General features: G+C 45.2%; 1 protein-coding gene across 1 annotated transcript in view; it reads left to right on the forward strand.

Annotated features, from left to right (window-relative positions):
* NECTIN4 (nectin cell adhesion molecule 4) overlaps positions 1-20,065 on the forward strand; it is a 478,950-nt gene that overhangs the window by 272,142 nt on the left and 186,743 nt on the right. Inside the window, exon 2 of the mRNA XM_069607194.1 lies at positions 3,784-4,137. Coding sequence (XP_069463295.1) covers positions 3,784-4,137 — 354 coding nt within the window. The remainder of the gene's footprint in view (positions 1-3,783; positions 4,138-20,065) is intronic.

Raw genomic sequence — 20,065 nt, forward strand, 5'->3', positions numbered from 1 at the left:
CGGCGAAAGGTTCTCCTATGGTAAATATAGATTTAAGTACCAACTGATACAGCTGTAAAGAGTGTAATTCGGTACCTAAGTTTTCTCTGAAAGCATATTGCAATTTCTTATAATGTTGTTATCATTGATCCAGTCCATTAATCTTGTTAGGAACCATTTCCATGTGATTGGATAGTAATTTGCAATTATTATTATTCCATTCAATGCTTAGCACAGAAAAGGATTCACTGGTTCATTTGCATAAAGATCAGCAGCTATTTAGTCCGGCCAAAGCGCTTTTATGTGCTTTATTTGAAGAAAATGTCACATGTATTCGTGAGCATAGCCTTCATTTGCAAGCTAAGCTCATCTCTCATGGGGTGGGGGCCCACATATATTTTTGCGAAGAAGGCAGTCCGTTCCTCTCCATTTACAGGGTTAATTGATTTAGCTTTGCAGACTCGCTTGGGATCAGCTACAGGGAGTTCCCATAATTTCCTGGAATTGACTTCTTTAGCAGCTAATACATGTTCTCAATTATTCTTACAGAGGCATATTTCCTTTGTTTCCTTTGTTGCTTTAGGAACTTGAATTCTTTGCTGAGTATAGCTACTTGGACATCTGTATTTTTACTTTAGCTTGGAAAAGAAAGAGCCTGTTGTGCTTTTTTGCAGTCCTTATCTAACCAGAAGGTATGGGTGGTACAAATGTGCACTTTTTGAGTTTTAGTAACGTAGGGTTTAACGTTCTTCGTTAATATGCTAAAAATTGACACAACATTGTTGGTCGTGGCCAACTCATCAAGGCTACTTAAACTGAAATGTAAACTGTGTTGGTAAAATACTGGTAATAGGTTAGGGCTGAAGACCCAGTGAATGTGACAGCAGCCCACAGGGGGACATCAGGTAGCTTGAGGTCAGTCCCTTCCTGCGATATATTGTTTTGCTGTAAGTTTGCTATTAGAGTTAAGGCTGAATTGTCACTCTCTAACCTGGGAAGGGCTTCGAAATCCTTAATTAGCTGCCAGTATTTAAGAGATCTGTTGGCCTTACTGGTATGTCTTTGGGAAATCTACCATTTGTTGATCGTAGCGACCATTCAAACATAATATTATATAGCATAATGCCACTTGGATCAACTCTATCATCTGTAATTGTGGAGCGATTCATTTTTTTAAATGTATTATTTATTTGCGTTTTAAAAGTGACCGTGTTACAAGTCTTTAGGTTTGTCTTCCTTCATTAATTGGATCATAAACAGAAACCTTGCATTGCATGGTGGTACCGCATAGGCGGGCTCTGGTGGATTGCAATGTTTGAGATTTGCTTACCTCTTGTCTCACTAGTCTGTGATGAAGGGAAAGGTGGGAGGGAGGATCATGGAGTGGTTTGGGCGATTTTGTGATTATATCATGCGTTTATAATCACCCAAGGAAATGTAAAAAGGACATTTAAAAACAGTTTTTTTTCAAAATCCCATTTACCATGTAAAGGAGCATATTGTTACCAACAGTACGACAACGCGAACAGTTAAAACAAGTTGGATGCAAGCATGGCTGTTACACTTTGATGTCAAAAGTACAGTTTTTGTTTAGTGGATCAAAGGAGCAGTATTTTCTTTTAAACAATCTGATAAAAAACCTTTGCTGTCAAATGCTGGAGTTGCTATCCATTACAATCACTGAAATATTTCCCCAGTAGTCCTTAGTCCTGGGAAACAACTTCAATAACTCTTTCACGAACTGTTCTATTAATCTGAGATGAGAGTCTTTGGAAGTGATTATTGTTTTAAAGATTTTGCCTGTCCCACAGATACAATGTTGCCTGCAAAAAGGAGCCACATTTAATAACTGATTTCCTATTCTATTTAAAATAGTGAACGCTCAAGTATGTTTCTGAATATATATAATTCAGTAAAAGCACTGATTTTGCAATAACGGGGGCAATCTCTTATATTACTCCGAAAATGAACTCTCAGAAGGTGAGAAAAGAGTGAGATGCAATGTTCAGAAATTCCAATGGGAAAATCACATGCTGCAGTAGGCTTGCCTTCATCCGCCAAGCACCACGATATCCAATGAGTGAGTTACCGCCTAGCACTTTCTGAGCACCAGCCTTCCTAACTAAATGACATGCTGCAGTAGGCTTGCCATCATCCGCCAAGCACCATGATATCCAGTGAGTGAGTTACCGCCTAGCACTTTCTGAGCACCAGCCTTCCTACCTAAATGACATGCTGCAGTAGGCTTGCCATCATCCGCCAAGCACCACGATATCCAATGAGTGAGTTACCGCCTAGCACTTTCTGAGCACCAGCCTTCCTAACTAAATGACATGCTGCAGTAGGCTTGCCATCATCCGCCAAGCACCATGATATCCAGTGAGTGAGTTACCGCCTAGCACTTTCTGAGCACCAGCCTTCCTACCTAAATGACATGCTGCAGTAGGCTAGCCATCATCCGCCAAGCACCATGATATCCAGTGAGTGAGTTACCGCCTAGCACTTTCTGAGCACCAGCCTTCCTAACTAAATGACATGCTGCAGTAGGCTTGCCATCATCCGCCAAGCACCACGATATCCAATGAGTGAGTTACCGCCTAGCACTTTCTGAGCACCAGCCTTCCTAACTAAATGACATGCTGCAGTAGGCTTGCCATCATCTGCCAAGCACCACGATATCCAATGAGTGAGTTACCGCCTAGCACTTTCTGAGCACCAGCCTTCCTAACTAAATGACATGCTGCAGTAGGCTTGCCATCATCCGCCAAGCACCACGATATCCAATGAGTGAGTTACCGCCTAGCACTTTCTGAGCACCAGCCTTCCTAACTAAATGACATGCTGCAGTAGGCTTGCCATCATCCGCCAAGCACCATGATATCCAATAAGTGAGTGAGTTACCGCCTAGCACTTTCTGAGCACCAGCCTTCCTAACTAAATGACATGCTGCAGTAGGCTTGCCATCATCCGCCAAGCACCACGATATCCAATGAGTGAGTTACCGCCTAGCACTTTCTGAGCACCAGCCTTCCTAACTAAATGACATGCTGCAGTAGGCTTGCCATCATCCGCCAAGCACCACGATATCCAATAAGTGAGTGAGTTACCGCCTAGCACTTTCTGAGCACCAGCCTTCCTAACTAAATGTCTCGCGCTTTGGAGCAAGTCTAGGAGCGTTAATATCCGCCTGCATTATTCTGCAGTAACATGCTTAGCATTGCAATCCCATGTGCCTTTCTCAGCAAGTCCTGGCAACCTCTGCTATTGATGGGCACCTCAGCTTGGAGTAAGACTGCCCCTCTCACCACGAATGAGAAGTATAGACATAGAGCTACTATGCCTTGGAAGCAGATCTAATATTATGACTCCCTGATGTAAATATGCCCTTTGAGGTACAAAGCATGTTCATCAACATGCATTAAAACCTCGAAGAAAAGTATCAATTCCAACAAAAAAATCATGTTTACACATTTAGATATACTTCATTCTCAACTCCCAAAATAAAGGACTATTCTTATCGGAAGATGGCCATACAACTGTGGCCCCCAAGCATATAATAATAGTGGTCAAGGCATCTGATGAGCCCTCATTGGGTGTGATTCTCGTATTTGGGTGCTTATAAGCAGATCTTGTATTGAAGAGAGGAATGTGGTCACACAAGTAGCTGCCTTCCACAGCAGCTGTTTTTGTGTGCTGACATTCCTCGCCTCCCTTCTTGTACACAAGCAAGGAATTCTGATATTAATGTACTGGAAAAGTTCTTCAGATTGCCATAGCATCCATTGTTTCTGATTTGTTTTCTAGGATGCTTGTCGGGAGTGGTGGATACAGAAGCAAGCATCACAGCAGTACTGGGCTTGGATGTTGAGCTGCCGTGTCATTACCGTGCCCACGGTGCAGAGAAAGTGTCACAGGTGTCCTGGTCCAGGACAAGCAGCACTGGTCAGTATGTCGGGATTGTTGTCCTCAATACGGAATATGGAGCCTATGTCGAGACCCCGTACAAGGACCGGGTGAAGGAGCAGTCACCTATGGTACCGGAAGATGGATCAATCATTTTGAAGAATGCTGTGCAGGCCGATGAAGGCACCTATCAATGTCGTTTCAACACCTTCCCTGCTGGGAACTTCGAGGCGAGCCTAAAGTTGATCGTTCTTGGTGAGTCTTACACTGTTTTCAAAGGAGATGGGAATAATTGCCATTGTTTAGAGAGTTAACTATAGTCCTACACCTTTCAAAAAGCTGTACATAGAAAGGAGAGTAACTATGCTACTTCAATTGGATGGAAATGTAAGCCATGCTCCTCCTTAATGATATTACCTCTCTGTCTTTACATCGATACTCTACTTTCCTCACAAGTAAAGCAGGGAATTGTAGAATCTTCTCGTGACTAGTCTGGTCTAGTTTAATGTCTTCTTCACCCAAGCTGCCAGACTTCAGAAGGCACCTGGTTTGCTGTTGCATTAGAACCAAAGGTAAGGTAATGTAAAGTGGTCTTAAATCGAGCAGCTTCTGACAGTTTGACAGCCACCTCGTACATGGTTCTAAAGAAAAAAGGGGATGCAGGTTGTTAGTATGAGGCGGGGTGAGGCAGGTGAACATTCTGGAGTGTTGACGGTTGGAGGCCAGAAGTACTTGTTTCCTGTGTATTGGTTTGTTCCCGGTGGTGACATTTGAGGTGTACTTGTTTTTATTTCAATGATGATAATCGGGAGAAGTGGACATTTTGTTGTTTTCCATTTTTGTTTTGCCAAGCCCTTGTCGGTGCATGTTGAGAGGACTATTGGGGACACTAATAGTTTCATTGGCCTAGGAGAGGGCTTGGAATCCAATGTCCACTATCCTAAACGGAGGCCACATGAGTGAAACCGACAGGATGCAATTGCATTTGTTGTGGCCTAGTGAACAGCATGCTTTGTAGGAATTTCCTGAAGGTCATGTACTCTACAAGGGTTCATTGTCCTCTGCATATGGAATTCTGTAGGTTAGTTTCAAGGACTGAGAAGAAGGAGCGTTCTTGACATTTCCTGTCAAAAGGTCGGACTGTATCTAACGTCACATTGCTGGATCAAAGCGTTCTAACAGGCATTTATGAGAGCCAATGAAGTGTATGGAAATCTGCAGTGAGGGGTGCCACCTTTCGAGTCCTAAGAGGCATCCTGCTGTGCCCCTTGTAGTCAGCAGGTGTTCCCAGAGGCCTAGGGAATGTAACCTAGTCTTGAATGCCTTGAATGAACTAGAGCAATTACTGACACCGTTTTACACGTGGACGTCCGCTACGGCATGCTGCAACAAATGGAGACAAAGTATAAAGAAGCAGTGGCTTGGAATCCTCAAACTAAGGAATGTTTGCGAGGTGTGTTCTTTTAGTGATGCAAATCATGAATTTGGTTTAGTTGTCTTGAGTTTAGTATCATCTACATAATGTTAGGAGGTGAGGCGTAAGTTGTTGGATTACAGTGGGGCAAACTCTGAGTAGCAGGGACAAGCTGGACCCTGGAGGTACCCAACGTTGATATTGTGAGAGGGCGATTTGAAGAAGGCATGCAGGTGGTAGCAGAAGTGGAGCCAGGGGGGGCTAGGAAGGACAGCCCGCCCCCCTGTTTTGCCACCTGCGGTGCTGGCGCTCTGAATTAGCACCAGCCTAAAACATTTTTTATAACAAAAACAAAAAACTGTTAGGTTGGTGTTCTAGTCACAGGTTTTCTTACCCTGTTTTTAATATCAGTGCTGGTTGGCTATTGAGCGCCAGGCAGCGCTGATATTAAAACAAACGGTCAGGTCATCCTGAGCTGCTCAGTGTGCCTCTTACAGGGTTGCCATGGCAAACACGTCAGCATTGTGGGCCGCATGGTGGCAGCCCGCCCTGGGGATTGAAGTTCTTCGGGGTGTCGGGGGGAAATTCTCCCGGGGCCGGCTGGGCCGTCCTCGGACCTCCCGGCAGGGAGGCCCCAACTCCTCCCGTGTATCCCAAAAGAGATAGAGTATGAGACACACGCAAGAAGCAAGGTGATTCTGCTGTTTATTAAACAAAACGGCAGGGATGGCCAAGGATCGTACGCGTCCGTCCTGACACTCTCTCCGCAGCGTGGGGCTCGCAGGCCCTTTTTACCTTAGCGTGACGCGCTACTTGCGTCACCTTAGCAAAATTAACAAAAAACCTATCGCCACTCTGGATTGGTTCCCCGAGTGGTAGGGTTAGTATAGCATACGTATAGAAGACTTGGTTATTGGTCAAGGGTCAGTCAGGTGGTATACTTGGGTTGTCCCTTCAGTTTGATACATAAAAATTGTTACATGAAGACCCCTGAGGATTGGTCAATGTGAATGGCGTCAGTGATAAGGGTCCCAAGTTCTGATTGGTTCACCCGCGAGCCCCCCAGTCTGGGACCATCGCTGTTCCCAGCTCGCGGTGCACCTGTCATTTGTAACAATGTTTCACTATGGGTGTGTGCAGACAATGTGAGGTCTTATTCATGAGCAGGAAGGCCGACTACTCCCACCGTCGCAGATGTCTGTTGAGTCGCTTAATTGTATCTGCCTGTGTCTTGAGACTGGGGGCCCAGACGCCTTCTTCCTCCTGGGCTTGGCACCCTATCAAGTTCGGCTCGGTCACGTGAGGTAGGTACCGTGGTTGAGGCAGAATTCTGCACAATTAATATTATATTTTTCACTGTGTGCCGGGTTTATCTTGCAGGTGCGACCTTGGCGTCGGCTTGCGGTATGCAAGTTTGCAACGTTGTGCCCTTGACTGTCTGCTTTCGCTGGGCTCATTCTGCAGGGTCAGCAACCGAACCCTTGCTCATTCAATGTTCATGAAAGCTTTTGCTTGCGGCCTACTTGGGCCTGGTGCATAGGAGAAACCATTTAATGTAGGGCGCTGTAGGTTATGGTGTCGTGTTGTTCTATCTTCAGTATCGTGTCTTCGTTATATTCCTCATTATGGTACATGGTTTTAGAAGAAGCGTGAGCAAGCCTTTTTAGATAAGTTCATTATGCGTCTTGCGTTTCTGCATTTGAAAAGCCTATGTTGAAAATAATAAAGATGCACGTCCGTGAGTATGTCCGTCGCCTACGTCATAGCACTGAGCATGTTCTTCGTGTGAATTGATGTGGGAGTGTCCAGTGTGTATGTTGCACGACTGTGCAGACCGTTAGCTAGGTCGTCATGGCATCTCTAACGATGTGTTGATTTGGTGCTAGATGGTTTAGTCGAGTTCATCCATGCCGCAGGTGTCGGCATGTGCAGGGCAGGCTGGTGGGCATGCGGGTGGGCATGCAAATGGGCACATTCGTATGTTATTGTACCAGGGTATTTGGTCGTCTGGGAGATGGGCAAACTCCTCTTGCGGTGGGTGCCTGGGCTGTGATCCTCTAGGCCATGGTTGAGAGGGGATTGGTGGGAGCCTTTTGGTCGCTTTTCCCACTTCAGGGGCATGGCGCGGGCCTTCACCAGGTTTCTGCTTGTCATTGTCCCTACCTGCCCGGCCAGAAGAATACCTAACTAAGGTAAGTGTTGTGTATATGTATTTATGTATTTATAAATGCATGTTCATGTATGTATTTAAATGTATTTATTTTAATCTTTGTATTTGAAATGTTGTATTTGAACATATAGATACATACATTTCAATTTGTGACATGGCATTTACTTGATTTTTTTCATGCTTTACCCTAGAGAACCAATTGTAATTTGTTTTACTTTTTACTGCATTTTTTGTAAAACAATTGTGCTGCTAAATGCATCACTCAGCAAATTATTTAAACAAAAGTTCTCTGGGAGGTTAACGCCCCCGAGGCCCCCAAAATATTTGGGGGCTCCCTCGCTACGCTCAGTCACTTAAGCTAATTTGGTTAAAAAATGTAGAACCCTCCCCTGAAAACATTCACCACCCCACTAGTGTTTGCTTACCCCTTAAATCGGTTTGAAATCTTGGTGCCCCCTTCAGGAGCTATCCGCCACGCCGGCACCAAAAGCTGCCTCTGCCCCTGGGTAGTATCCAACCTATGGGAGAGGAAGGAAATCATGGACAAGCCCTGCAAGTCCTTTTAGGGGGACTCTATACTTTATGGAGTTGGAACCTGCCAGATATCAAAAAGTATGTGTGCTAAGTGTGTCATCTTCAACTTGTTCTTTAATGTGTACCAGGTGGATGAGAGTGCTGCTTCCATTCCACTCATTTTTCTGAATCCATGTTATGACTCATGCAAAATGTTTTTGGTCTCCACATTCCTGAAGCAGTTGGTAAATTAGCTTAGGTGCAGAGGGAGTGTCGGAGTAGTAGTAGCTTGAGGGGTCACAGAGATTCACCTGAGTAGAGGCCATATGCAGATTCTAAGACCTGTTGAGGAGTGTTTGTAAATGGACGTCACAACCTGGCTATTGTGTTATGGCTGCGTAGATGCTGGGTGGGAACAGGCCTTCGGTTGGCCGGCTTGGTTTGTGGGACTGATTGAAACATGGGCAAGCGGATCATAGTCTGTCAGGGTGTTTTACTAGATGCTCGGTCTGTTTAATAATTGGATGTTGATATGCAATAGTTCCTGTACAGATGGCCTTGAATCTGTACGTTTTGCGAGTGAAGTGAAAGGATAGATGTTGAGTCGCAGAGTTGTTGTGTTGCAAATGTTTTGGTGTTTAAGACTGGAGGGTTCATGAACTCTGATCATTTTGAACATTTCACCTCTGGATGAGTTCTAAACAACGTGCATTGGGCGTTGCTGACCTTTACTATGTTTGCCCTTTCAATCTGGAGTTGTTGGTAGCAAACAGATGTGTCTGTCTTGTGGTAGGTTTTTCTCCAGATTTCCTTTGAACATGTGTTCCCTTTCTTAGGGTTGTACCATCTACCTCTTTATTATGTAGAAGCCTGGAAATGGCTTGGAGTTGGTGAAATATGCATAGAGTCATATACACATGTCTCTGTTTTCAGGCCATTTTGGATTAGCCTCACTGGATCTGGGTCAGAGAAGCAGAAATGCACTCAGTGCCATCCCTGCTATGTGCAGGGAAAATAACAGTATATTTTCCACAACAGCTGATGTAGGGAGATCGACTGGTATCCGTATTGATTCTATTTATTTTGTATACCTCAAACCAGCAGGTAGAATTCAAAGGGATCACTCGAATGATGATGGCTGCAATATATGTACAGGATGAGGGCATTACTGATCACTCTTGTGCATGCCTGCACCCACAGGGGTAGTCGCATTGTACTTTTTGCCTTGTACGGGAAGCCATGGACTGCCCGGATTCCTCTACGATTATTCATCTAAGTGGGAAAAAATTAAAATCCCCAAATGGGGAAAGGACTGTGAAGGTGGTTGTGGACCCACTCCTTTAAAATACCTGTCGTAACATAAATGAGGCTGCTAGCAGTCTATATTTTGGGGGCATTGGAAAGGCTTCCATGGGACAAGCTACTATATGGTTTGCAACATCCATTCAGGAAGCAAGTGAAGTCTCTGGGCCTCATTACGACCCAGGCGCTAAGTGGTTACCGGTGCCGTAAAAGGCTGCAGCGCCGTTAACCACTTAGCACCTTGCTACGAGGTCCCTTTGCGGGACCCGACCTGAACGGCTGGTCTGGACCAGCCGTTAAAGTAGGGACCCGCAAAGGGACCTCGCAGGCAATTACGGTACCGTAATTTGCGGTACTGTAATTGCCGCCTTCCCCATTCTCATTGAGCCCTATGGGGCAAAAATGGGAATGGGGAAGGGCCATGGTGAAATGGGGAAATACCGTCCCGCCAAGGACTCGTTACAACACCGGCACCAACCATGGTCCTAAAAGCGTCATGGTTTAGCGCCGGTGTTGTAATGAGGGCCTCTGTCTGCAGTTTAGAGGCTTTGAGGGCACGAGAAGCACATCCATCTTGATGTCCTTACATGGGCTGATGGCAAGTTCTGGTGAGGCCATGCCCCTTTTTGCGAGGAGGAAGAGGAGGAGTATTTTACCCTCAGCAGCAGACCCTTGTAGCGCAAGCCCGCGGGCGACAAGGGTGCTGCTGTCCACACTGTCCCCACCTGGCCGCGACTGAAGGACTTAACGTTTGAGGAAATTGCCTCTTGGACCTCTTTACCGTCACACTGGTAGGTGCTCCTACGTTATCAAAAATCCACTCGTCTTGTAAACCACTCGAGAAGGAAGAGGAAGCGAGTGGCTCAGTGGGGGTCTTGGTCTGGTGACCTCTCCTTGGCTTTATTATTCCTACTGATTTACAACCGATTACCAAGGGAACTGTGTGCTTGGGTTGATTTGCACGTCCTGCTCCAAGCTGGAATGAACTGTGGTAGCATCGTCGGTGCATAGAAGCTGCACTTCCTTTAAGAGCTCTGGGATACTCGCCATCTTGTCTTTTTTAATTACTATAATATTTCCTTTTAGTCATTTCTGGTCTTGTGTTGGATTTGTGCGGGTCTTGAGTTTCATTCTTGAAACATTCATATTTTTACTTCCTGAGTCTTTTACTGTTTATTTTGGTGGGACTCATGTTTTTATTTTTGGGACATTTATATTTTAACTTTTTGAGTCTCGTAATGGTTTTTTAAGCTTGCATTCGCACTTTAACCTTTTTTGCCCTGTGACAATTGTGTAGCGTGCTGCTTCGCAGCCAACTCTGGATACATACTTTGAAGTTGATGACACATTGTGTGAACTTACATTCTCTCTCTCTCCGCGAACTGAGAAATCCCCACATCCGAAGTAAGGATATTGTGGAGCTTATGTGCGAAAATTGTGCTGGGTTAAGTTTGCCCCACATGTCCCAGACTAGGGGTCTTGGTGTGAAGCTGTGGTGGGTAATATAGCCTGCGGCAGTAATCATGTTATCTTCTACATCGCTGTGTCACGGCATAGGGTTTGATACCAGTAGAATTGGTTGAGTTTGGTTATCTTTTGTCAGGCAGTTTTATGATGGGGAAAAGGAAAGCAGGCAAACTGCTATCCCCTAGTGTAGGAGTTGAGCAGATGAAGCTTTTTAATCTCTTCCAACCCATAGATGAGGTAAATATCCTCATCTCTGAAATTAAAGAATTCCTGGGGTGGTCCCTGATCTTGATACTGCAACTGTAATTGCTATTGGCAGGTTAAACCCATGTACTAGTGTCAGCTCAGAGGTTGCTGGCCCCTGCCCAACAATCTGTACTAACAAATTGCAGTGCCAGCCCCAATAAGGGTCAACTGATAACCATACAGGCTGACCCCGGTATCTCCGAGTCTGGTGGTGCTGGAGCCACAGGGCTTCTACCCTGTGGCCCAAGTCTGAGGAGACTAGAGAAATGTATGGACCCACTGGAGGTATTTAAAGTGACACATACCCCACCCAAATAGCAGGTAGAACCTATAAAATTCCAGTCCTTAAATTGAAGGGTAGTTCAGGGAGTGGTCCCATTGAGTATCACAGCCCCCCGGTCCACCAGCAGACAAATGGTAAGGCATTAACAGCAGTGGTACTGGATTTGCTAACCATGGCATCTGTTGGGGGTCTGGAAGACCCTATGAGGGCCACGGCAGGGGATGCAGATGGGTTGGAGGCACTCCCCTTGCCTGGCTGAACTGCCTGTAAATGAGTTGTGTTGCACACACACAGTGTCTGAGGAACAGGGTAATGATAGGAGGGAGCAGGGCCCCCCATGGAAAATCGGTACATCCTTCAGACATCATTACTGTACAGATGGTCCCCACAATACCAGTCATACATCGTTTTGATGGACTAAACAGGCAGGGGGACCTAGAGGATACCCCTACCCCATGGACAAAGGTTGTGAAGAAGCAAAGGAGAAAGAGAGTCCATAATATTAATTTAAGAAACCTCTGTATAAAGGCAAAAAGGGGCACTTCTGTGAGGAGGGAGGAAGGATAGGTTGTTGAGACAGGTGTACTGCCTGATGGCAGCACGGGTAATTGCCAGCGTGATATGCTGGCTGTCCTTTCAAACATAATGGTAGAGGTAACTCAGCTAAAAAATGCGGTTGTTAAATTGACCAAGCAGATGGAGGGTGGGGGTGGCAACCGGGGAGCTCAGAACGAACCCAAGAAGTGTATTGCTCCAGAATGACCTTGCATGCTGTAAACCAGGGGCAAACTGTCTACCTGACCAGCAAATATTTGGGAATAAGGCTATAGATCCAAGGGCGGTGAAGGGGGCCAATTGTGTGAAAAACCAGCAGGGTCCTACACAGAGAAAGCAATCTAAAGATTTCACCACTCCCCATGGCAACTCCGCTAACCTGTTGTATCCTGTGACAGCTATCCCTAGTAATTTAATGTATCGAAGTAAAAACAATGTGTCCCGCAGAACCAACTCAATGGGCTCTATAACTGAACAGGGCACGGAACAAGCTAGGCCAAAGATGCCTGCGGCAGTACGGCAGTAGAGAGGCATGGGAGTAGGAGGACAGGATGCAAAGTATACCTATACACACTGGCTGCCTGAGGGATCCCAGGGCCGAAGGAGGTATACCAATCTAAAAAATAATATCCTGGAATATTGCCGGAGCCATTCGTTATCACTAGACTCTGACTGGGTGCGTTTTCTCCATTGCCATCAATTAGTATGTCTCCAAGAAAATGTCCCCAAGAAACATGGGCCACTGAACCCTTTGAGGTGCAGGGTTTTAGCTCCCATAGTATTACCGCAACCAAAGGCCTGAGAGCTGGGCCCAAAGGAGGTTTGGCCATTCTAGTTGGGCCGGATCTCAATGTGCGATCTGGTAAGATTCCCATTGGGACCGGGGATCTCGTGTGTTTAAAACTGTCCAGCAGTAATGGGGCATTGCTGATGGTAATTAACATCTACAATAGAGTTGGCGGTAAAATGTTCTTGAAGGCCATGAGCCAATTGTCAAGGGGTTGTAGCTATCACCCAGTAACCCCCCCATAGTGTTGGTAATGGGGGATTTTAAGTTCAATATGAACTTGTGGACGCTCTCAATGGCCTTTGGGATGATCAAGATGTACCGTAGGGGATCCTATTATTGGAGACTGTTAGACCGGCCAGACCCCATCCGGCTGCTGTTGAAGTAGCTAGGATAATGTTTGAGCTTGGCTTAAGATCATGCAATGGGAGAATGTTACCTGACAAGCCGGGGGACTTTACTTTTGTTAGCCAGCAGGGAAGTTTTCTTATTAATTACATGCAATTAGTATGCTGGATTGGTCAAGGCTTATTAGTACGAAGTTGATAGTACGCAGTGAAAGCGATCACTATCCGCTATGCTGTACTGTTTCTTTGGATAAACCTGGGGGTAATGATCAGCTGGGTTCGAGGGCTGGGAGTCCAATTATGGTCTCAGACCTGGCTAGGAGTGCAATAAAGTGGGCCTCTCTTGACCTCCATCTGACTAAACCTTGAATATTTGAATTTATAGTTGAGCATATTGCGGGAATATGCTCAAGCCAAGAAACACATAGTGAAGTAGTAGAGTTGTATAGGAATATGACAAAGGTCCTATGCTCTTTTTGTACTAAACGTACTGGGAATTTGAAACAGGGGCAGGGCAACCGGGGGTGGTTTGATAAGGACTGTACAACGGCCATGAATTAACTCTTAAAATATCTAAAAAAGGGAGCAAATATTGACAGACAACATTTAAGGCATCTAAGGGTTACCTATACGGCAGTGCTGGAAAAGAAAAAGTCTGAATTCAACAAGACTAAATGGGCTGACCTCCTACCCTGTTGTATAAATGGAGACCAGATTAACTTCTGGAGATCTGTAGCAGGCGAAGACAATAGGGCAGGTGACTGGTTGCCATATTGAAACCCTCAATTTGCCTGAGCAGCCACTAACTCCTTCTTGATAAAGGAAGTGAAGGGAGGCATTGGAGAGCGTAAGTGGTGGTAAAGCCCCAGGTCCAGATGGGTTGCCGATAGATTCGCTTGAGGATGAGCCCATGGTGCGGATGCCCATGTTAAAGCGGGTGTTTGACTATATTCCCATCACAGGGGATGTCCCGCATTTTTAGCGCAGTGCAATAATAGTGCCAATCTACAAAAAGGGCACCACAAGTCACCATGCAACTATAGACCGATATCTCTTCTTGATGCCTCACGTAAAGTTTATGTGGAAGTACTGATTATACGACTTCAAAAATGGTCCATCGAGAAGGACATCCTGAATCCCCTCCAAACAGGGTTTCTCCCGGGTATCAACACCATGGACCAGTGTGTACGCTTAAATGCCATTATCTCTAAGTATGTACTGGGGGAATACCCCAGGGTCTAGGCATTTTTGTGGATCTATGAACGGCGCTTGACTGCGTCTGCCGTACCAAGCTATGACATATATTGAGAGAAAAAGAAATCACTGAGGATCTTTTAGAAAACATCCAAGCCCTATACATATCGTAGTTTTGGGCCTGTACTCAACCCGTTAGTATGCATGGAGATGTTAAACAGGTAGTCTTCTTACTCTCTACAGGGGCTACGTTTATTCACTCAAATTATCCACTTGGGTATACAGGAGCAGATCAGACCCATGAAAAGCGGGCAATTGTATGGAAGTGTTAACATCTCTCTGCAACCGTATTGTAATATACAAAATAGGCTGCCATCTTAGAGCGGTGAAACACCCAATATGCAGAGGATAGAAGTATTGCTGCCTAGTGACCGGCAGATGAAATGATCTAAAGAATGTGATAGATGGAGTTATATAACAATGGGCCTCATTACGAGTCCGGCGGTAACCGTGCCGGAAATTCCAGCAGGTTACCGCTGGACTCATATTACCATTCCACCTACGTGATTGCCGGAATCACCGGGGCATTACAACCCTGGTGACCCGGTAATTCCAGCGGCAGAATTCGGTAAATCCCCATTCCCATTGGGGGAATGGGGAAGAGGAAACATCTCGTGATGGTGCCGGTGTTTCCACGTCCGCCTGCAGGTCAGACCTGGCGGGAATGACATCTCCCGTCTGTAGAACTCGAGGTCAGCCAGTCCGGAAAGAACGGTGGTGGCGGGCTTACCGCCACCGTTATTTCTGGACCAGCTGACTCGTAATTGTAATGAGGCCCAATGTCTATTAAATAATCTAGCCTGCCTACCATGTTTGTACACTGGAAAGAGTGTAATAAACAAAGGGGTGTGCATCGGCATCTCTCACATTGAAGGGAAATCTACCAGGCAGATGATATCACTTCATTAGGTCCTGTTTGATGTGAGTTAAGACAGTGAATCCACTGTGCTTCCTTCAGCTGGAGTGTTCAGAGCATATTTCACATATCAGTTACCCAACACTGGTCATCAGCCTTGTGCTGGTGTTCGATGTAATGAGAAACCATGGGAGTTGAGAGGTTTTTTCACAGATTCTGGACCAATGTGCATTGATTCGTATGTGAGCTGCCCTAAACGTTTGGCCCACATATCGGAGCCCACATGTACATACTATACAGTAAACCACCTGAGTGTTTTTGCAATTTGAAAGAGATTTTTAATGCCAATTCCTATGCCCGATCTTAAAGGATTGAGTTTTTTTAGTGAACCTGCAAGCTTTGCATCTGTCACATGGGAAATGACTCTGCAGGGGTCTCAAGTGACAACTTGCACTGTCGTCCTGTCCAGTTTGGCCCTTGAATGAACCAATTTAAACTTCATATTTGTTGACCACTTGAATTTGAAGGCAAAAGAGGTAACGGTACATTAGACAGACAAGACCCCAATATAGGCCAATATTTTCTGATCATCTTTTTAATCTTTAGTCGTGACACAGGTCATTCTGTCATACATGTATGGTTTTTGGTGTCAAGGACGGCTTGAAGCGTGCTCTCTTCATAGAGTGGGAAACCTATTTTATGGGTAGCACCTCACCTTTACCCAGAGACTGAGGTTATTCCCATGTTAGTAATAATCCTGCACCAAGGTGCAGTTCCGTATCAGGCGCAAACATTGGCTGAAGGGGTGATTTTTCCTTAAGGTTCCTTGGGCGAAAACCTGAGAAATGGAGGGCTCTATTCCTGTCAGTAACTTTTTTATATTATTAGTAAAGACAAACATCCTCCTTCTGCATTTATAATTAAGTCAAAGAAATTGATTTGCCTGTGATTAAACTGTATGGTAAACTTTATAGTGTTGTGACACGAGTTAAACCAATTGAAGAAATCATGAAGTGACTCCTCACTCCTTGTCCATCAATATATCTGAACCAGTGGCTAATCTTGGATTTAAACAGAATGATTTCTGAAAGAACTAATTCTTCCGCAAATTTTGCCTTAAATAGTAGCGCCAAATTGTGTGCGAAAACCGTGCCCATTGCCATTCCTCTGACTTGTAGGAAAAATTGATTTGCATATTCGAAGACATTTTTCTGTAGCGCTATGCTCATAATATCAACGATGAATTCAACTGGTACATGTTGTTGAGGGCCCCCATGAACCAGGTGTTCCTTTATTTTAGCAATGGCTTGGTCCTGTGGGATACTCGTGTATAATGATATGATGTCCATGGTGATCAATATATTGAAGTTACTATTGCATTCAAGACCCTCAAAAGGTTTGATGGTTGCCATTGTTATGTTATGCTATGCATACTTATTAAGCGCACGTTCACCAAAGGCATCTTGGCGCTGGAGAGGGGAGAGGAACAGAGAGGAAAATTGCAACAGCATCAAAACAAAAAAGTTCTAAGAGCCTTCCTGAAGGCAAGATGATTTTTTAGGTTTTTCAGATGGGGCGGCAGACCGTTCCAAAGATGGGGTGTAGCAATAGAAAAGGCCCGGCCACCACGACGTGAGCGGTGAAAGGTAGGAACAACCAGCAAGCCACTTGAGGCCGACTGCAGAGACCATGATAGAACATAGCGTAAGAACTTGGAACACAGATATTCCGGCCCCTGAGACTGGAGAGCACGTTGAACCAGGCACAGGGTCTTGAAAACAATGCACTGGCCAACTGGCAGCCAGTGAAGGGTACCCAGAACCGGGGATATGTGGGCACCATAAGGGGAGTCTGTGGCAACCCGAGCCACCATGTTCTGTAGCCGTTGCAGCCGCTGAATGAGACCCTTTGGCTGAGATAGATAAAGGGCGTTACAATAATCTAAGCAGCTGAGCACAATCGTGGCCACCACCGGCAGATGGAGATGAGCTAGGACAAAAGGAAGAACCTTCCTAAGAAGACGCAGGTGAAAGTGACCTGCTTTGCATACAGCGGCAACCTGGGGCTCCATGGAAAGAGTGGCCGAGATTATTACCCCCATGTCCCTAACCTTATCGGCAGGGGTCGGGAGGGGACCCAGCGAGGAAGACCAAAAGGAAGACACCCAAAGTGAAGGATTAGGGGGATCGCAGCACCTCAGTCTTATCCCCATTCAACTTCAGCCACTTGTGGTTCATCCAATCTCTGACGGCTGTCAGACATCTCAGCCTGATCGATATCCAGATGGATCAGGATCTGGGTGTCGGCGGCATAAGAGTAACATCTGACGCTGAAGGAGCGGATGAAGCACACAAGAGGCCAGATGTAAATATTGAAGAGAATGGGGGACAGGGCAGAACCTTGACAGACACCACAAAGAAGAGAGAAAACAGAGGAAATAAATGGGGCAAGTGAAAGAGTCCGAGTTCTGTCGGCCAGGAAGGAGGCAAACCAAGCGTGAACCTGGCCAGAGATTCTGACTTGGGCCAGGCGGTCAAGCAGGATGGGGTGGTCGACAGTGTCAAAGGCCGCTGACAGATCGAATAAAATCAGGGCACCCACCCCCCCCATGTCAACCATTCTGGCCATATCGTCCAGGACCGAGACCAGAACACTCTCGGTCCCCCGACTTAGGCCTGAACCCAAATTGGGCAGGGTCGAAAAACCCAGTAGACTCCATAAAGGAAGAAAGCAGAGGAGAAACCAGTGACTCAAGGAGTTTCATGATAAAAGGCAGAAGAGAAATAGGCTGATAACAAAGGTAACCAAGGGGTCAAGGGAAGATTTTTTTTAACAGCTTGATGACAGTGGCAGCTTTAAGTTCGGAAGGAATAGAACTAGTTTGGCAGGAATTATTCACTGCCCTTGTGATCTCAGCCAACAGGTCATAAGAAATATCTTTCATGATAGATAAAGGAATAGCATCAGAGGGAGACCCCGACTTGATGCAAGAGATAGCAGATTGGACATCTGATTGGGTAAATTGGGGAAATACGGACAATCCCTCAGAGCGTGGTTGGTAGATGTAGGAAGACGAGGTGGGAATAGTATTAGGGTCAGTCGACGGACAAGAGGATGCATTGGCGTTTAGCGTTAGAGTTTTGGCAATATTGGCGCAAATCGTGTCAATCTTTGCAATAAATGAACCAGCCAACTCATTGCAAAGATCGTGGGTGGGATAGAATGGGAGAGTGTGGCAGTGGACCAGAGAGAACTCACTACAGCAAAGAGTGATTTAGGCTGACAGATGGAGATCTCAATTTTGTGATCGTAAAAAGCTTTCTTTGCCGCCAGAATGGTTGCAAAGTAGGTCGTGGCACATGATTTGTAACATACTTTTAAACTAGGATCATACATCCGCTGTCATTTACATTCCGATTGTCTCATAGTCAGGCACAGTACCCTGAGGTCATCTGTAAACCAAGGCCTTGTATCTATGTATGTGGGAGTGTTCTTGCTGATTGTGTGCAGAAACAAATTTACACATTTCTCCCTGCTTAAACTTCTGGAAAATTGGTCATAATCCTAAAATGTGATCGCCAATGGCTGCTACCTCCAAAATTGTCGAACATAAGAAAGTAGAGCCTATACTACCAGCGGTGTTTCCACTTTTAACAAATAAAAGTTTGCTGGGCGGTATTGTGAGAAGCCTCTGCCACTTAGAACCGGTAATACATTTATTGCTCTTATATGTACATACGTGGGGCATGAAAACAGAAAATATGCTAAATCTTCTTTGCCCGTATTACAAAGTATACATCTTTGATAGTTGAGTTACCAGATCTAGTAGCCAAAACATCCCCCAGCTGCAAACAATTAAAACAAGCTCTAGTGATAGGGTTTCAGTCCGCCAGTCAATTGCTAGAAAGAAGATCGTCCTGGGTTTTAAATTCTGCAATAATCACGTCTTCAAATGGACTTCAGATTTAGCTCAGTATATTCTCTGTTATCAAGAGCATGGCATTTCAACAAATCTGCTAGGTCTTTGACTGCCAAAGGCACTGCGTGGCTTGGAATTTTATAATCTACGTCAGCATTGATATTATGTAAAAGACATTTCACTAGTTTAAGCCATGCTATATTCTCAACTCCTTTTTTGTGCAACAAATTAGTCATAAAAGATTGGCTTCTGACATTTTGGATGTTTTCCCATATAAGCTGCCAAAGAAGTCTGCATTCAAAAACAAGCTCATCTTGTCGATAGTTTAGACGCAGCTCCTTATGTACAGTAAATGTTTGGGCTGATTTTGGTAAGCCCAAGATTATTTTCAGAAAAATGTTTCTACCATTTGATTCTCTTTTGCATGTACAAAACCCCAGAGTGATTCACTGTTCTTCACTGTTGCTTTTGTTTTTAAGGTGAACATCTTGGAGATTATATGAATAGGTTGAGTTTTACAATTTTTTGTAAAGTAAAATATATCTCCTATTGTTTGCTTCATGTGGTCCACTTGTTTCCCCAGTGCAACTAAGGGGATAGGAAACTTTAAAAAAAAAAAAAAAAGGTTCCCCAGATAGTCCCATATTCTGCATATTGGGCAGTGTGAGAAACCTGATAGACCCCGGGGATCCTTTGTTCAGTTGGGCAGGGGAAGGCCATCACGCTTGGATCCCTATCCGCGAGGTGGACAAGCGAGGGAGGATCACCTGGGCAAGGGGCTCTTGGGGACAGCGGAAGGAACGCCCTCTGTCGAGACGGTATTCCCTTTTCTGTGATACATCCCTACCCGACAACTCCTCCGTCTTTATGGGATATTGCCACCACAGTCCCATTCTACCCCAGTACTTCCCTTTAAGAAAAGGCAGGAGAAAACACCTTTATACCCCCTTTCTGACAATAACATTCCCTCCTCCTCTTCAGTGGAATACTACAAACCCCAAAATCCCTGTTTTCTTGTCGAGAACCTTTCAATATTTATTCAGCTGACTTTCTTCCAAAATATGCAAATC

This window comes from Ambystoma mexicanum, chromosome 1p, assembly GCF_040938575.1.
Source record: "Ambystoma mexicanum isolate Mex_15411 chromosome 1p, UKY_AmexF1_1, whole genome shotgun sequence".
In the NCBI taxonomy this organism is placed as follows: Eukaryota; Metazoa; Chordata; class Amphibia; order Caudata; family Ambystomatidae; genus Ambystoma; species Ambystoma mexicanum.